Source organism: Malurus melanocephalus, unplaced genomic scaffold, assembly GCF_030028575.1.
Source record: "Malurus melanocephalus ecotype Western Australia unplaced genomic scaffold, MMel_1.1 scaffold_114, whole genome shotgun sequence".
Taxonomy (NCBI): domain Eukaryota; kingdom Metazoa; phylum Chordata; class Aves; order Passeriformes; family Maluridae; genus Malurus; species Malurus melanocephalus.
The window spans coordinates 295,729-314,769 of NW_026623346.1; the positions used below are offsets into that span (position 1 = coordinate 295,729).

General features: G+C 37.2%; 1 protein-coding gene across 1 annotated transcript in view; it reads right to left on the reverse strand.

Annotated features, from left to right (window-relative positions):
- INSC (INSC spindle orientation adaptor protein) overlaps positions 1–19,041 on the reverse strand; it is a 123,891-nt gene that overhangs the window by 46,313 nt on the left and 58,537 nt on the right. The window contains exons 4-7 of the mRNA XM_057369677.1: positions 5,487–5,832; positions 4,934–4,986; positions 3,203–3,326; positions 920–1,033 (exon numbers count right to left, since the gene is read on the reverse strand). Of these exons, the coding sequence (XP_057225660.1) occupies positions 920–1,033; positions 3,203–3,326; positions 4,934–4,986; positions 5,487–5,832 (637 nt within the window). The remainder of the gene's footprint in view (positions 1–919; positions 1,034–3,202; positions 3,327–4,933; positions 4,987–5,486; positions 5,833–19,041) is intronic.

Sequence of the window (19,041 nt, forward strand, 5' to 3'; positions counted from 1 at the left end):
CATTTTAACATTGTTTTTGGGTACCACTAAGTGGAGCTCAAATACCAATTTAGTAAAAAACTAAGCCTGTCAGGCTGTTGCCAGATCCCAGTACAGGTTTCTGAGTCTGCCTCATTCTGAGCCTTCAGAACACAGGAGTACCTTTTGTGATGTAATATACATCTAAAGGCCCACCAGGAGTAAAAGTAATTAATTGCTGCTGTCTAACCCTTTCTCTGAGTAGGACAAGGAACTGGCACAGCAACCCCAGGCAGAAGCTTGGGGAGGAAGGTTTTCTTCTTTCTTCATGCCCTATGGTTGTGATTATACTATCCTCAACAAGACACCATGTCACACCTTTCTCACATGCTCAGGATCCAGGTGTCCTCAGAGGTGCAAACTCGGCAGGGATTTCCAGTATCACAAGTCTTTGCAGAATGACTCATTTACTCCAAAAGTTAGCACCAAATACTCAGTAAATGAGAACACACACTAACAGAAGTAACTGCAGTGATGCAATTTAGAAAATGATACTTAAAAAAAAAAAACCTATTAAATGTAAATATTAAAAAATACTATCAGGAAAGACACTAAGAAAGTTCTGAAAATGATGAAGAAAGTGTTAATACTCAGCTGGCACAAAGACCACTGCAATTGAAGCTCTTCTCAGAAGCTTGTTGGAGCTTTCCATCCTACTGAAGTTGTTTGCTCAGGTATTGAGCTTTATTAAATTAAAGATTGAGTGGCTTYAGCCCTTTAAAAAAAATCCCTCTAACATGATAGCTGTGTTGATAAACTCTGTAGAATAAGACTTGCAAAAGGAGCACAAGAAGGGAAAACAACAGGTTTTTTGTTGTTAACAGTTAAATTTTGTTGCTCTTCAGTGAAGTCTATTTCTACCACTGCTAGTTTGCTTTGGATTACCCCAGAYATCCCTTACCTTGGCTATGATACGGCAGAGATGAGCACCTTCCTGGGCAAGGCTGAATAAACCACTGATTGCCGACTCCATGACATACGGACTGCCCGAGAGTTCTATCTGTCTCAGCAGGTTCTGGGGGATACAGGACAAAATCTTGGAGCAGTCAGACTGATAACCCTCTAACACACTTATCAGTGCATTTGAGTAGATGCAACCAAAGATAGTGATATTTATAAATAAATATTAACAGAGTAAGACAATGGGCACACGTGTGAGAATGTTCAACGTAGAACTCTTTGGCAATTTAGTAAATTACTATAGCTTTTGGTCTGGGATTGAATCAGAATTTTCAAAAATCAAATAATTTAGCTTACTGTAGAAGCTGAATCACACAGTGATACAAGATTTCCACCTTATTTATAAGGAATATTGCTGCACCATTTTTTACATTGCCTTCTAGGGCTCTAGGTTCATCACTCTGTSAGATAAAATGTCTTTGACCAATAGAGAAAATTCTTATCAAGAAATATAATTTATTTCTCCAATGTATGAAATACATTAAATACTATTATCTTTGTAAATAATTATATTGTGCATTTGTGCATTTGTGTCATTGCAGCTTTACGGAAACACAGCTGTGAGAAGAACATGGAGTCTATTTCATTTTACTATTTCTGAAAAAAGCCACAATATCACTAGAATAATTAATTCTATTTGCTAGGAGGAGGAAGGTAAGCATTTTTGTATTTAATCCAACTTTGAAAGAAATGCAAGGAAGTATACCACATTTTTCACTGTTATTTATATAAAATTCAATTACCTTCCCTTTAAGGGTCTCTGTTCTTCCACATTTAGCATGACAAAAGTGTTCCATAAAAGACACAGCTTAAGAGTTCACATTTTGATTTGAACCTATCCTGAATTAAATCCAGACACTCTGATTAGGAAAAAAAAAAAAAGCTTTTTGCACAATTTAATCTGAAACCTCTCACACAGACAGTCTGCTTCAGAGCAGCAAACTACCCCCAGACACTGTTTTTATGGCACAAGTGGGCACATAGCCTGACCGACTGGCTCAGAAAGTTGTTCATAAAACTGTTTTTATTAATGACTTTTAATCCAAGTGCTTCAGCCACACAAATACACACAAGATGATGTGGACCAAATAATTCCACTCCCTTAAAAGAAAAAAGGACAAGGATTTCAGGTATGTCAGTAGGTGCCAAGATGCCCAAAGGCAGAAATATCAGCAGTGAAGAACTGGTCTTCAGACTGCAAAGAATAAGTACCTTAACAATGGCAACCTACTCACTGAATTTGAAATGTGCAGAATTATTTACACACTTCATACATTTCATGTAGCTCTCATAAATCCTAAACAAAGAAAGTAGCTTGCTAATTTGATAGCAATTCTGCAAATGTATCTTGGAGATTCTTACCTCCTAGTAACAATCTTTAAAACTAGAAAAGACATTCCTGAAACAACCACAACTTTTTTTTTCCATCTTAATGCATCACAGTATGTTAGAGCTTGACCAATACCATGCACACATTTTGTATAAACACATAGCAAATATAATTTAACTGTTTCATCTTCATTAAACCTCTCATTTCTTCTTTTTCTGCAGGAACAACATAAAATTTCAGCATAACATCACCTCTAAAACATGGACAAATTAATTGAACAGAATTACATTTGAGGAAGACTAGAGCATTCAAAGGGATTTCTACTGAGAAAGAAAGAAAACAGTGCAAGTCAATATAGGTTGGCTAGACTTGCAAGTTGCTTCTACTTCAGTAATGACCTAATGGAAAAAAATAATGCATTTGCAGCCTCAGAGTAATAACTCAGTGCATTTCACAGAATCAGAATCACAGAGCAAGTAAGGCTTGAAGGGACACGAAGACATCATTTAGATGTCTTGCAAGAAAGAGCAATCAGGAAAGGTAAGTAACTTGGTGAGCCACAAGCTCATTTTATTTGGGGTTTGAGGTTTGGATAATAAAAACACCTAAATCTCATAGMAATTTATTAGAGTTACTGATCATAAATTTGTTGAAAATTGAGAGCTGTAATTTTAATCCTCCTCTTWATTATAGAATGGCTCAGGTTGGAAGGGTCCTTAACTATCATCTAGTTCCATGAGCAGGGACACCTTTCACTAGACCATGTTGCTCTGAGTCCCATCCAACCCAGCCTTGGACCCTCGATGGATGTCTCCCTCAAGATTCAACCAATTTGGAATTTTTTTTTTTTGTTTGTTCTGGGTTTTTTTGGTTTTTTTCTTACTATAAACTAACCTGTGCTTCATGTGTTAAAACCATCTCTATCAACTGGCCAAAATACTGGGCAACAGTAGTGAGTGTTTTATTAATACAAGAATTCATGGATTCCAGTATCTCTTCATCTTCAGTCTGTAAGCACCTGAAAAGAAAGAGAAAGGAAAAGGATGAAGGAAAAAAAAAAAAAAATGCAACAGTCTTGATTGTCAGAGGTGAGGTCTGTGTCAGTAATAGTCTAGAAAGGGAATTCAGCTGTTCACAAGGACTTTGTGCCATTTGCGTCATTCAGACTTTAATAAAAGCTTTGTCTAAAGCTTTGTCATGGTAAATACCCCATGAAAGGATAATGCTGCTACAGTGGACACTACTGAATAATTTAGAGATCACAATTTATTTCATAGACTGCAGGCCAAATTTTACTGCAGATGTTTTGTGTCTGTAGAGTGTCACACTTCTCTTTCCCACTTATGCTGATAGTTCCACTGCAACTGTGCATACTCATCCATCTTTCATGATCAGTGAAAGGCTTCCAGTAATTCTTCTTCCTTTACCTTCTTTGTCATATCTTAATGAAAGTAGGATAAGGATGAAGAAAGAAATATGCGTCCAGAGGAGTTAAACAAYTTAATAAAAAATAAAATTTGGCCCTCTATGCAGACATACATAAAGCATCTGTGCAGAGTTAGTTTAGTTATCCTGTAACCAATGATGCTTGGCTATAATTGAAGAAATGAGAAAAGATGGAAAACTTTATTCAATTCAAATAAAATAATTAATACTTCCTCTCAGAAATGCATTCATTTGAATTATCAGAACATATGTTACCCAGGCAGGTCACAAATAATGGAAGATATAGTTTGGTTGATCAGCCTCTCTACCTACATACAGGTTACCTGTCTGTCAGCCACCTATATCAATTTTTTGTCAAAAAGACAAGAATGGAGAGAGCTGATTTGGGGAAGACTCTTTGAGATTGGAGCTCTTATTAAATCAGTGTGTCCCATAGTAGAATATAAAAGTAAAGTCTGTGTGGGTTTGACAAAAAGCAATAGTGCTCAAAATATATGTTATTTCCTGATAATTAGATGGTGTGTTTTTTCCTGATGATCCTCCCAGAACAGAATGGCTTTCACATTGTTTGAAGTAAATCAATAAAAGTGATTGAACCATACTGGAGGAAATGGGTAACTTATGTTAGAATGTAGAACTATCTCATGAAAAGAACTACAGAGATTTTTATTTTCCAGTCTCAACACTCCAGAGTGCAGGGAGATGAGTAAGCCTATCACTACAATTTAGAGGAATGTAGTTATTTAGGTTTGATTTACAATAAATGGATATGTTCATACAGGAGCACATAGTACGACAGTCTCACAACCCAAGTTTTCACACCAGCTGAAATCTTGGCAGCACAGAACTAGAAGGGATCATTTTCACTCATATCATTAGAGCCAGACTTTTCCTTTGGTATCTAAAAGTCCTGAAAAATCCACTTGCATGTAGCTTTGCATCTGTGTCAGACTTTTTGTGCTACAGCAGATCCCATCCTTCATTAGGATCCAGTTTAGGTAAAAGCAACTCATTTCACCCACCAGAGATTAATATTAAGAACTTTAATATGTATGTAGCAGAGCTACAGGGGCCTAGTTCAAACAATTGAGAATGCTCAGGGATTTCTGCTTCTCATTGGAAGTTCGACAACTTAATAAAACAGCAAAATTGACATTTCAACTACAAAATTTAAGTTACCTTTCTGTGAATGCTGTAAATTCTGAACACTTGTCTATTAAAAGTTTTTCAAGCTGCAGAGATAGAAAGAGAAAGTACTTTTAAAGAAAAACCCATTCACACAATTGCCTTACAAAAATAAGTAATGCTTCTTTGTTAATTTAAAAGCCTCCCAGAATACAGTATTTCATATGAACACCCTTCATCTGCTTTTTTGAATAAAACAAGTAGAAATAAATCTGAGATTAATAAAAAAGTAACGTTTTCTACATTTTAAATGCAAAGGATCTCACAGATGGGGTGTCAAAATACTTTAGTCCAGTAGTCTTCAAAAACAAAACATTTTTTCAATGSAATTTGTTCACATTATTAACATTCAGAATCAAGCCTATAATAAAATAGGATGCAAAATAAGAATATTTCCACTACTGAAAAGGGATTGGAAAATCTTAAACAAGGGACCAGCATCAGCACACAAGAATTTCTCACAGATTGTTGCAAGTTATAATTATAACAATAAAATAAAAATTCGAAAAGTGAGAGAAGCATGACACCAGATAAGGCATCYTCTCACCTGGTGCATTTCCTCTGAGGCATTCCTGGTGAAGGTGTTGTACTCATTGATCATAGAACGCACGTGGCAGTTGACTCTCACGGTCATGCTGTGAACCCTCTGCCATCTGCCCTTCTCCAGCTTCTGAGCAATCCTGGTCAGTTCTGTGCTTATGATCCAAGCTCTCTTCAGCAGAAGCTGCAAGTTATCACACGTGCTATATTGTGAGGAAAGGAGGAGTTCATTGTGCTCATCTTTCTCAATGCTGATGGGCTTGGACTGCAGAATGCACATACACTCACAGTCTGTCATCAGCTTCAGGTCTTCCATCCATCGCTGAACCGARTCCACCTGGATTAGGTGCATGCTGGAAGGCAGGGAAAGAGAGGCAAGAATAAGCAACGCAGAACAACCTTGGGATAACCACCAGCAGCACCACACAGCTGCACCCACTGCTTGCAATTAATTGACAAAAGGCAAATAATTGAACAAACAATTTGCTTGTAGTAGCTGAGCAAAATATTTAGCTCTTTWTTCCAAAAAGAGGTTCTGGATTTCTAATCACTTCTACACCCTGTACCCCACTATAAAATTATATCTGAACAATCAGTGGATAATCATATACATAATATATCCRCAAATAATAATATTAGAGATAAGTAAACAGATGTCTAGAGTGTTTTTGGGGTAAAATGTTTTTTGTACGTTCAGAGTTTAATGTAGAGAAGGAACAAAGCTATGAATATGTTTGCTTATTGTTTATGGGACTGTCAGGTTTTTCCAGACACTTGGCCTGTCAGGTGCTTAACAGAAAATTTTACCTGGCAGCATCTCTCCAAAGCCCTTCCAAACTTACACAGCTAAACCAAAACAGTGAACAATATTGCCAGTAATATCTATTTGTTCCATGTCATTGTCCCTTAAACCAGAGCTGGATTCTACTTCCTGACCAGCTCTTTACCTTCCCTGTTATTTCTCATTGCACACTGACTTCCAAAGCACATTTTTTATGCTACAGCTGTGTGATGTGAACCAGAAAGGCTGAAAAGCTCCCTGACATAAGGGCAATGAGCCGGCATTTTGTGCCTCTGCACCCTCCAACCAATAAAATGTGCAACCTGAAGCAGAAGCTGCACTGATTGTGGGCTCATCTTTTTGTGGAATCACAAATTTCACTGTCTTGAGATGAAGAAGCCTAATTTCTTTTCTTATAAGGTGCCCAGACCCTCATAAAAATACCTTAATCTTCACCCCAACCATGCTAAATGTTCCCAAAGGATTGAAGATGAAAGGTAAAGAAGAAATTAGATTCAGTGAATAAAAGAGAAAATGGATCTAACTATTTTTTTCTAACTTTTGTTGGTATCTTACAGCTAGGCTGACAGTGCAGTGGATTGTTGTCTACTCTCTGGATACCTGTGCAAGTTTTTATGAGACTGTACCAGAAAGGACAAAAAAAAAGTTTGCATCATAGCTCCCATTGTTTTAATTCAGATACTGATTTATTGAAATCAGCAACACAGCAGAAATGCTCTGTGCTGTTATAGAAAGCCTTACTGTTAGAATAAAATCTGCAATTACATTAGCTAAGCTAAGGAGGAGCAGGTGGAAGCCTTTTTCAATTCTTGTGCTTCCATTTATACAGTGAACACCAGATGAGCTCAAGAAATCTCCTGCCAGACCACTCCAGTAATATTCCAAAAATAAACAAAATGTATTTACATACACAGGAAAAGGAGGTTCGCCTCAAGTATCATTTAATATAAATTGACAGCAAACAAGATACAAGAGATCAGTTTCATTGATCCATTCTCCCTTCTCACAATATATGATGAAACTACTTTTAATTTCAAACTTTACAGGCTACTGCTATTTAAGGTCTTTATTTCACTCAGCTCTGAATATTGTGTAATTGCATTGCATGATCGATTGAGGCCCACTTTCTTCTTGCTWTGTGTAGTCTCCTTATTGCCTTTTTGGATCTGAAGCAAGGTTTCCTAATAAACAAAAACAACTTTGGAAGTTTGAGATCATGATTTATGACGATGTGCATAGTTTGCATGCAGAACAGGATAAACTCTTTTGACGCAGAGTAATGTATCATTCATTTCCAAAGTGCACTGTGATAATTGATTAAATCTATGGTTAGTAAGTAGAAATAAACTTCTGCATTATAAGTTCGCATGGACCAAAAACTAGAATAGAAGGTTAGTAAGAGAAAAAAAAAAAAAAAAAAAAAAAAAAAAAAAAAACAACAAAAAAAACCCTGAAAATGAAAAACTCATTCGGATTTCCTTTAGTCCCAAAAGACATTCTTCACTCCAAAGAGAAAAAAGATGATGAGTTTTACAAAAGAAAAAAAAAAGTACAGATGTTAAAGAAACTCTCATTTGCTTCTGTTCTACTAATTGCCAGAAGTACAACTGTAGAAGGYAGGATATTCTTTCACTGAAACTCCGTATTTCTTAACTGACAACAAGAGCAAAAAATAATACTATTCATGTCCTTCCAGAGAAATACAGAAAACACCCTCTCCTTACTATGTCAGCTTTTCTGACACATGGTCCTTTAAATTAGATGTACATCATTATCACTCAAATAAGACACATAAATGGTTCACATTCATCCAAATCACACTGTATTTAAAGAAAGTCTTCTTAAGCATTCCACAGAAGATTTTGTAGGCTCATTTCTTACATATTAAAACAAGGAAAGCAAAAAGTATGATCATCCCTAATTAGCTATTAAGAATCATATTCCAGACAGCATTTACTGAACTCAAAAAACAAGATGGAAATTTCCATTTTGTCTCCCCATTACTGAAAAAAAATACCTACGCCTACAAAATAAAAAGAACCATAATGGTTCAGACAAAAAAAAACAAACAAACTCTGTTTAGCCCATTATCCTGGTCCCAACATGCCCATTAGGAGATGCATAAGGAAAGATTATAAGAAGTGTGGAAAGAGCAGAGCAACCCCTCCTTCCCATCTTCTGGCAATTAGTGGTTTAGGAACTTCCCTAGCCAGAAGTTGTGTCTGAGCAGGATGTTTTTACAATTCATGAAACAAAAGTAGCCATTAATCCCTTTTTGAACTCAGTTAAACTTTTGGCCTTTGCAACATCTAGAGGCAGTGTCTCACATTGTTTATTTTTTCTATGAAAAAGTGTTTCTTATTATTTGTTTTAAACTTGCTGCCTGGAGGTATGAACAGAAACACTTTAGTTGCCATATTCTAAGAGATATCWTAAATGAAATGACAGTTCTGTATTTTCCCTCTTCAAGCAATTCATTATTTTATTTGCCCTACCCCAACTTCTCTAGATTGTTTCATTTCCATGGTAGAGAAACTCAGTCTGTCTAGTCTGTCTCCTTATACATATTATTCCAACCCTCTAATCATTCACATACAAGCCCCACCTTTTCGAAAAGCTTTTTCCAGTTTTCCTGTGTCCCAAGATGTGGTGGCAAAGGCAGGACATGAGATACAAGATTCAGGAAAATTYATACTTTTTAAACTCATTTCCTGCACAGTCCTGATTTTCCAACAATTCTTAAATTGAAYTGGTCTTTTACTGAAGCCTTTTCCAGAGAGCTGTCTTATTTTTGCCTTTCTGAAAATACACTTATTTTGATTTCAGAATCTTTTCATGAGATTATGAGTGATAATGTAGAATTYGCTAGTCTACACATGTGATGAAAGAAATTGTACTGGAGCTCCATTTCCCTCTTTACATGCACTACTTTATGTTCTTTAACACACMTTTTGTTCTAGCATTTTACAGTCTCATCTTTTCACACTTTCATAACTATTTTTCAGGTCATTAATACATTAAACAAGATTCGTTTAAGYGTAAGAGACCTTACTGGTGTAATTTTCAATAGTATCAATAATAATTGATCAATAGTATCTGCTTAACTGGCTGAGAGCCTGATGTTTGTGGAATCATAGAATCATTTAGGTTGGAAAAGATTTCTAACACCATTAATTCCAACCACTAACCCAGCACTGCCAGGTCCATCATTAAACCATGCCCTTAAATGCCACATCTACACAGCTTTTAAATAYCTTCAGGGATGGYGACTCAAACACTTCCTGGGGAGTCCATTGCCACACTTGACAACCCTTTCAGTGAAGAAATTTTCCGTAATTTTCAACCTAAACCTCCCCTGGGGCAGTTTGAGACCATTTCTTCTTGTCCTATCCTTGGTTATTTGGGAGAAGAGATCAATCCTCATCTCACTCCATCCTTCTTTGAGGGAGTAATAAAAAGAGATGTGTTCCTCCTCAGCGTCCTTTCCTCCAGGCTAAGCTGCTCCAGCTCCCTCAGCTGCTCCTCACAGGATTTGTGCTCCAGACCATTCCCCAGCTCCATTGCCCTTCTCTGGACATGCTCCAGCCCCTCAATGCCCTTCTTGTTGTGAAGGGCCAGCACCAGACACAGCACCCGAGGTGTGGTCTCACCAGTGCCCAGCACAGGAGGACAATCCCCGCCCTGCTCCTGCTGGACACAATATTTATCCAAACCATGAGCAGCCAGTTTCTCCAGGGGAATGCTATGGAAGGCAGTGTCAAGACCTTTATTGAAGTCCAGGCAGACAGTCAACAGCTACAGCCTTCGCCTCATCCACTGAGTGGGTCACCTTGTCAGAGGAGGAGATCAGGTTGGTCAAGCAGAACCTGCCTTTCCTGAACCCCTGGCTGAACCCCTGGGTGTCCAGGATATGCTGCATGATGGCACTCAGAGCAACCTGCTCTTTGACCATCCTTGGCACTGAGGTGAGGCTGACAGGCCTGTAGCTCCCTGGATTCACCTTCCAGCTCTTCTGGAAGATGGATGTCACATTGGCTAAAAAGCAGCCACCTGTAATCTCTCCATACAGCCAGGCCTGCTGAGAAATGATGGAAAGTGGTTCAGTGAGCACCTCTGCCAGGACCCTCGGTACCTTTGGGTGGATRCCATCCATCCCAGAGACTTGTGTGGTTGTTTCCCCATGAAATATGGGGGCTTCATTCTGTTCCCTGCCCATCTTCCAGCTCAGGGGGTTGAGAAGCTGGAGAACAGCTGCCTTGCTGTTAAAGACTGAGACAAGGAGGCATTGGGTTCCTCAGCCTTTTCCCCATCTTCTGTCACTATGTTTTCTCCCCGCATCCAATAAAGGATGGAGGTTCTCCTTAACCCTCCTCTTGCTGTCAATGCATTCATAGAATCACTTTTCCTTGGTTTTGAGAACAGTAGCCAGATAAATTCTGGCTAGATTCTTCTAATTTCTTTCCCTCAGCAAAACCCCATGGCATCCTTGTAGTTCTCATGAGTTGCTCTCCCTTTATTCCCAGGGTGATAAACTTGTCTTTTTTAATCTGAATTCCAGCCAAGGCTCTCTGTTCAGCCAGGCCAGTTTTCTTCTCCACCAGCTCATCTTTTGGCACATGGGCAGAGCCTGCTCCTGTGCTTTTAGGATTTGCTTCTTGGAAGGAAGATGTAGAGATACATAGATGGATAGTAGTTACCCACTAGTTAAAACTACCGAATTTAGTACACCATGGCATATTGACAAAAAAGCAATTTATCTAGACTCTATATTATAAAAGCCGCATTTAATGTAAAAAAAAAAAGTTGTAAAAATAATTCAGTGMAGAAAGAAAATTCAGGAGAAAGTCTCCAACATTTCTTCAAAGTCATTCTATKTTAATTGAGGTAGTAAAGTATTTGACACAGTTTTCGAGAGCACTCAACTGAACTTGAGGAGCAAGCAATTTGAATACTCTGAATTCCAGTGAGCTTGCCAAAACAACACAGTGTTTTAAAAATTGTGTAATTTTGAAAAAAAACCACCGGTGTCACTGGCTGAGGCCAGTTTAGAGCAACAGACTGTTTAAAGGGTGTTACTTCAAAAGACATTCAAACCTTGTTTCATATAGATGCTTCTGCACTAAAAAGCACATGGCAGGCAATTTTCATCTTAGACATTGAAAAAATACCCTTATTCTATATTTCTAAGAAGAGATGTATGATATTCAAAGTACTGTTACCAGCATTTCTCCTTTTTCTCCCCTTTACTCTTTTTTTTTCCCCTTTTTTCTATCATCTCTTAAGTAGTTTGTTAACTAACAAATCAAGATTTTTAGGATAGAAAAGACAAATTGATATCAAAAAGATTGATTTCTCTCATGTTGGTGTTACATGAATACAGAAGTCAAGAGTTAATAACTGGATCATTTGTTTAAAATTTCCTGTTTGAAACTCTTTACCACACTTTAACTGGCAGCACATACACTTCTGTTTTAAATTGCAAATGTTATCATGAGAAAGAGTTATACCCCTGATTTAGCACTGAGTTTCACTAAGTGCAAAAGTTTCATGTTTTATAACGTTGTGTTGAAGTCTGAGCTGATCAATTCATGCGAATAATTCCAGTGGYCATATTTATAAAGACTTCTCTTCAGTTAAATTATGTTTTCAAGGCTTCTCAGCCTTTTTACTCATTTTCACCTAACATAGATTCATTACCAATCCTAATGATAGCATTTAGTACTACTTCCAGATAAGCCTAWGGCAGAAGTCAATGCCAAGTCTTACAACTGTGTTCAAATTTATTATTCTAATTAGTGGTAGGTAATTAATTGGCAACAAACAACTTATTGAATGAATTTAGCCCTTTCTTTGAACATAAATAATCTCTAATTTTTTTTCTAATCCATCTTTTCAAAATTATTCATCAGTATGCAATATACCCAGGGCCAACTTCCACATCAATACAATGGCCAACAAAAGTCAACTCTCAGCGGAAGAATACAGTGAAGAGCCATAGAGAAAATGCTCATTTATCTTCAATTGCTTTGCACGATATCAATCGCATAAAAGATCCCTGTAGATACTTGATATTGTATTTGCACCGATTTGGGCAAAATTTTATAGAGCTAGCAGGAGATGTGACTTAAAACACACACAGTAGTTTAAGGTAGATAAGAATCATATTCCTGTTGCTTAAGTGGATGCACTTGCTGTGTAGATCATTCCTAAGGTAATAGAATCCTGCAAATATTTAAATTTTGCAGTTGATATGGCAAGATAAAAGTTCAGCCAGTTTGCAGGATGTTCTTTTTTTCCCCCTTAATCTCACCTACTCCTCTTCCAGTGGAAAATTAGAATCCAACTTCACTGTGACAAAAGGTGACTTTAGTATGAATTATTTAAATTTTTAGAGCATATTGGCAAAGGCTAGTTCCTACGTTTTAAAAAAGTTAACTAGCTGTATTGAAATGGTAGTTTAATTTTCCTYAGTGATTATTCAATTGTTACAATTACCAAAGTCTAACAGCTTCCCCAAATTAAGCCAGTAATAGATAATGCAAACCACTGCAATACTTCTCAAAACAAAACAACTTAAGGAAAGGTACACTGTATTCAGCAGCTGTCCTGAAGTGTTTTGTGGAAGGTAGAACTTTGTTAACCAGCAGTGATTACCCTTAGACATATTAGCATTTCCTTTTACCTTAGGAGTGGGTTTAAACCATAAAGAAGTAATAGAGATATGATCTCTATTCTCAGGAAGCATCATGCCAATGGGCAGAATTCATAAATATTGGCAACAAAACCAGAATTATTCAAAGATCACCAATGCAGAAAAGTCTATAAGGAAAGTAAAAACACAGTAAACCCTTTTAATATAATAAGGTATGATGTGTGAACTTACAGTTGTTTCTTCAGGCCTCTTTAAAGGGCCATATAAATAATTTAGTGTTAAACACTGCACCAGTGCTCTCCTCAGATCTTTATGCATTTCTGAGAAATCCTCACTGTAAGTTGTCCCTCTAAAAATGTCTGGATATGTTATACCAGCCCGGAATTACTCACACACTACAGGACATTAGGAAATCACTCTGTAAAAACATCAACTAACTCTGCTTGCTGATTAGTTTATGCAAAGTCTAGGACAAATTTACCATATAAMTAATCTTCTGTATATGGATATAGCTTAAGTGAGTCCAGTCCTATCCATCCTCCATCAGCTGAATTGATACTGAGGCACAGTCCAAGCTATTTTTGTGGCATTAACTTCCTGCCTAGAACATTAAATTGCTAAAAGAGTAGTTGTCTTGACAAACACACAAGACACTGAGTTTCCAGAAATTAAAGATCACAGGAAAAAAATTTCCTGAGAGAAAGGTGTAAAGTGCAAAAAAGGCCAACTATCAACATGTTAACAACAGTATAAAGCTGATAATTGGCCTGGTTTTGGGTAAAATTGAAAAAGAGTATGTCACAATGATTACCAACCAAAATATGTCTGTTRAATTTACATTTGTAACATTAATTTGTGCTAACAATGAATATTATTGTGTTTGCAGTGCTGTTATAAGATAGCAAACCAAGGAAAGTTTTCAAAAACACTAAGCTTGTTGAACCCTATGATCCTGGCATATTAAGACTTAACAAACTGTTATGGACCCAGATCAGACTTAATGAGCTTTGATTCAGCTTAAGGAATCCACCAGAATTAGACAATTTCARCCACTCTAAAATTTGGGTGTCATGGATGGGAAAAAAATAATCTGCTGCCCAAGCATTGTTTAAGGGTATTGYTCTTTTGTTCAGCATATAACCTGATAATTTGTAACTATTCTCCAGTGCACTGACAAAAGCAGTGCTGAAGATGAAASATCCCATGACTCAATCTCTTTGCAAATGACAAAGTGCAAATGCCAAAATGTGCAASAGTTACAGTTTTCCTGAGATGAGACAGCAGAACTGAGGGACCTAGCTCTGTGCACAATGTCAGAATCCATGACTTTTGGCTTCATTTAACCCGCAGTAAGAGGAACAGCACTGTGTCATGGAGAATTGCATGATAGATCTACTCAAAATTTCTTTACAGGTTCCTCCAGTAGCTTAAAATCTGACATGGTGACTGAAGTATGCTGATAATCTTGAAGGGATGTTGTCATCAGTGTACATTTAAATTGCAGATAATTGAGTACACACAGAGCTCTCACTYCCATAATAAGCAGGGCATGATTCCTGCATTGTGAAGGAGAAAAGTCAACAAGGCCAGCAACAAGAGAGAATGTGCTTGGCAGAGTTTGTGCTGGTTCTCTGCTTCCCAATGTTCAAGCTACACTCRTAACTGAAGGGGACAATGTTCCTCAGGGCCTTGTAAGAACAAAATGCTGCAAAAGAGAGAGGTCCTTGTAAACACCTGGCAGGGAGGGAGAACCAGAAATGAAAGCGCGGAGGAGAAAAACAACACTGGACATAATTTGGGGCCACAGACAGTGAAAATGCTCAGACACAATCACGAGCAATGACTAATTTGGAGACTAACATGAGAGTCCATGAAAATAGCACCAGTGCCTCATTGAACATTGTTTTTTCCTTCCTCCAAATCTGCCTTAATTTGTAGTTTAATAACAARCAGTACAGCTCTTGGTGCCTTATTCAAAGGAGTTATGACATGCATTATGAGCAGCAGCATTAGCTTTTCACCTTCTACTATTTACTCATTTTGGGTCCTAACCCTACTGATTAAGTAAAGCCTGGATTACTTAATGAAGGGAGCAACGAGCATTTTACAGGAGCTATGAGATCAGTACCACTCAGGAGACTAGAGAAATTTGGAGAGCCTCATTCACATCTATTACACAGGAGCTCCAGCTAMAACTCAAAAAAAGGGTAGGAAAAGGACAGCCTGATTATGGCTTTTCTAAGATTCCCATCAGAACATTAACCCTTCAACAGATAAATTAAAAAGATGAAAACAAGCCACACAGTGTCACAAATACTGGAAGAGCTAGCAAAAATACCTTAGCTGGTCTCATTCAAATATGAAAGCAGCTTCCAATCAAACAAATTCAATATTTGTGCACAGGTTTATACGCTTCTGTAGGAGCCAGAAGAATGAAAGTGAAATCTTATGCCATCACATCTATACTTCTTATACTAGAAGCAGCCAGATCAGATATTTGTTCATAAATGGCTTAAAATCACTCTAAAAATAATTTAGAGGGCTCAAATGTGTTATATTGAATGGCTATTCTAGAATCACAGTGGAAGTTTGGTTGGAAGTTTCTTATTTTTAATCAAAATTTCTTAAAAGCCAGTACATTCTCATTTGGTTTAATCTTTCCTTTTAAATAAGGTTTTATCTYTAAATGCATTTCTAGAAAGCAAACACATGTTCTCAGCTTCGTAACAAGCAAAATTCTTCCGATTCCTTTCATGAAACTATGTAACTTTCCAGTCCCCCAGGTTTGAATAGCCTGAGTAGTTCTTGTAAAACTAATTTTTTACTGAAAGGCCTGATATCATGCTTGATAGAAAACAAAGTCTAACAGTAATTTTCAGTGATGTAAGTACACACTCATCCCACCAGAAATTTCATTTCTTACAGTCTAGGACTGAGCTTTCTGCTGTCATCACCACATCTTACCATCACATTCATATCAATTAACCAGCATACACAGACCCTCCTCCTATTTTTTTCCACACAGAATAAACTATCAAATTGTTGCAGACTTTGCAGTTACCAAGTGTATAACCTGGGTATTTCAATTACGCATCCCTTTTCTTCAATACTTAAAGTCCACATCTAATTCTCTGCTTTGAAAAATACTCTTTGCCATTAATCTTTGTCTAATCATGACTTTTCTGTATTTGATAATAAATACCATGTATAAAATCTGCACTGAATGTCCTTTGTTCAGAGGGAAAATGATACGGTAATTTTGTTTGCCCKAGAGAATGATAGCAGATTATTCATTACTATGCATCTTTGGCAGGTTCAAATTTTGGCATCCCATTTCCTGCTTTATTCCAAACCTTTAACTACTCTTTGCTAGATCTTCCTTTCCAATTAAATCTTGTTCCACCCTTTTCTCTTCTTAGATATAAATATATTTTGCTGTTTTACACTCAGAGTCACTACCAAGTTTTTCTAGTAAGTTCAGCAGCCTAAACAGAGTAATTTCCATGCCTTTTGAATGTTAAGTTGTGTTTTGCTCCTATCATAGACACATTTCTTTCTCTTCCCATTCACTTGTCTGAGTCAAAACTAGATGGTTAATGTTCCTGGCTTCATTTTATTATTATTTCTGCTGGTGTTGAACCTAAGAAAGCCACTCTAATATCAATGGAAGATTTAAATGCAAATAAAGCAGGTTCAATAAATACAAACATTATGAAAAGCCAAATTCACAATACACCTGCATTTCAAGACACCTCAGAAAACACTCAGCCTACACTATCACTTTTTCCATCATGCTTTGCTCATGATGACAGTGTGCTGTATCATAAAACACTTGAAGCAAAAATATTTTCACAAAATAGTCCAGTAATTTTCAACTGAAAATGAGAATTCTGAGCCATCTTGCTGTAAAGTATATTTCTATTGAATCCCTGCAGTATAATATGTCATAGACTTCTGTGTGATAATTATGGATACCTGAGAATTGGAACACAAGCAGTAAATGTAAATCACCAATTTAAAACAGGATAAAGGAATTAAATTCCAACACTCAAAACTGGAWGTAAATTCCACCTCTGTCTTCAGTGGGCTTCGGATGAGGCTTGGGTGTGTGGCACCCATGATTCTTTTGATGAAGCTTATACTGTATTACCTCAAGGGAAAGAATCAAGAATAAAGAATTTTAAGAAGAACATAATCTCATATGGGAATTGAGAACTGGATTTAAACAATGACATCAAACCACTCCTAAACTGAGCATTAAATCTCAAAACCATAAAATTTTAGGAAGGAATTGTAGGAAATACTTTCGTCACTAGTGTCAATGTATTTTCCTACCCGATGCAGTTAAGAATGGCTTTCACTCCCTGAATGCATTAATGGATATTTGAATGCACARCGAATGCTTTGAACTCTTCCAGGCTTTGGAGGGTGCACTGTGGGATGCAAGGAGACACTGCCCAGGTATGTTGTAGGTTGTACATGTGTTTAAACAAACAAAAACTAGATAGGATTATTTCCAAGTTTGATTTCTTTCCATTCCAWAAGCAATCCTTTTCACAGAATTAATTTCTCAAGAAGAAATACAAACACATGTGATKGAGACTGTGCATAAGCAAGGAGTACTGTGCCAAGATGTCTGGAATGGTGCAAGAACCACCATCCAAACAGACTGAAGCATCCAGACAGATCCCAACTCTCCAGGGGTCGTGACCAGGCTGGTTCACTAATGTACCCTTCCTACAATGTTTTCTGAGTAACACAGGATGAAGTTTTCAGAAAGAGAAATACAATATTTTTCTCTTTTTTCCCATTTTATCTATATGGATGTGATGGGAGGCTGTACACAGCTAGACTTTCACTTTCTGAATCTTAAAACTCGTGTGGCTCTCCACCCACAATGATGTTAATCAGAGCAGAGGACCAATATAGTGGATACATTCAAGCAGAAATTTCAAAAATTGGGCTTTGCTTTCCTACGAATATTCTGAGAAGTTTTATTACCTCCTGACATCATTCTCTCCTGCTAAAGTCTCTTCTTTCCCCAGCTCAGCCCAAGAAGTGACACTTCCTTGGTTTTGCAATGAGCATTGCACACAGTGTTCTCATCTTGGTTGGRGCTTCCAGATGCTACTGTAACACAATGGAGGAGAAAGGCAAAAATTTAAGTGTTTCCAGACAATCCTGAGAAGAGTTCTGAGGGTCAAATAGGAAAAGGAAAAAGGAAATRAATGATTATTTTTACAGCCATAGTTGCTTTTGAATAATGGACARCAGCTGAAGTGTGAAGAGCTAGAACACTCTCATTAAAATGTAAAATCCAAAGCAATTGTATTCCAAGCTCTAGAAATAGACAAGAGTTCAGGAGGATTCTCTCATTCACAAGATTGAATGAGGTGAAGAAACAAACACAGCCTGGTATCCTGGCAAAAGTAAAGATGAGTGGGTTAAGCATCCTGGAGATGGCTCATTCCTTGGAATTAATTCATTAGTGAGGACTTTTCACCTTACTGCTGGTTCACAGCAATTCATGGTATCAGGTGTAAAAGAGGAGCAAGGGAGAGAGCAAATCTGGCTGACAAGAGCCCCATTGCACAGGTGTCAATCTCCASCTTCACAAGGGAGCAAGTGAAAAGAATCACAAACCCCTGAGGATAGACCWGAGTGGCTTTTACACAGACTGAGAGAGTATGACAAATGATGACAAAAAGARAAGTTAGAATAAGGGTTGCTTCCTTTTCCCCCTTCTTAGTGAGTAGAATGAAACAGAGTATCTATTTATTCCTCTTCATTTAGCAAGAGCAGGGTTTGAGTCACTGTCAGTGAATCTCTGGCACAAATGAGCGATCCATGATTCATAAGGGTATGCAGGCTCCACATTCTATAATGCATTAAAAACAGAACAATGATGTTTTCTCCAAAAAAAAAAAAATTTAAAAAAAAAATTCTGGTATCATTGCATGAAAAAGAGGCCAATTATACCTTCTTAATTATTTATTTAGCAATAAACTCTTAGTGGCCATCAAAGAACCTGGAAAACAGCTAACAGAGMATAGAAGCGTAGTGAACATCATTGTTTTGCAATAATACATCCCAGGTTCAGTGAATTAG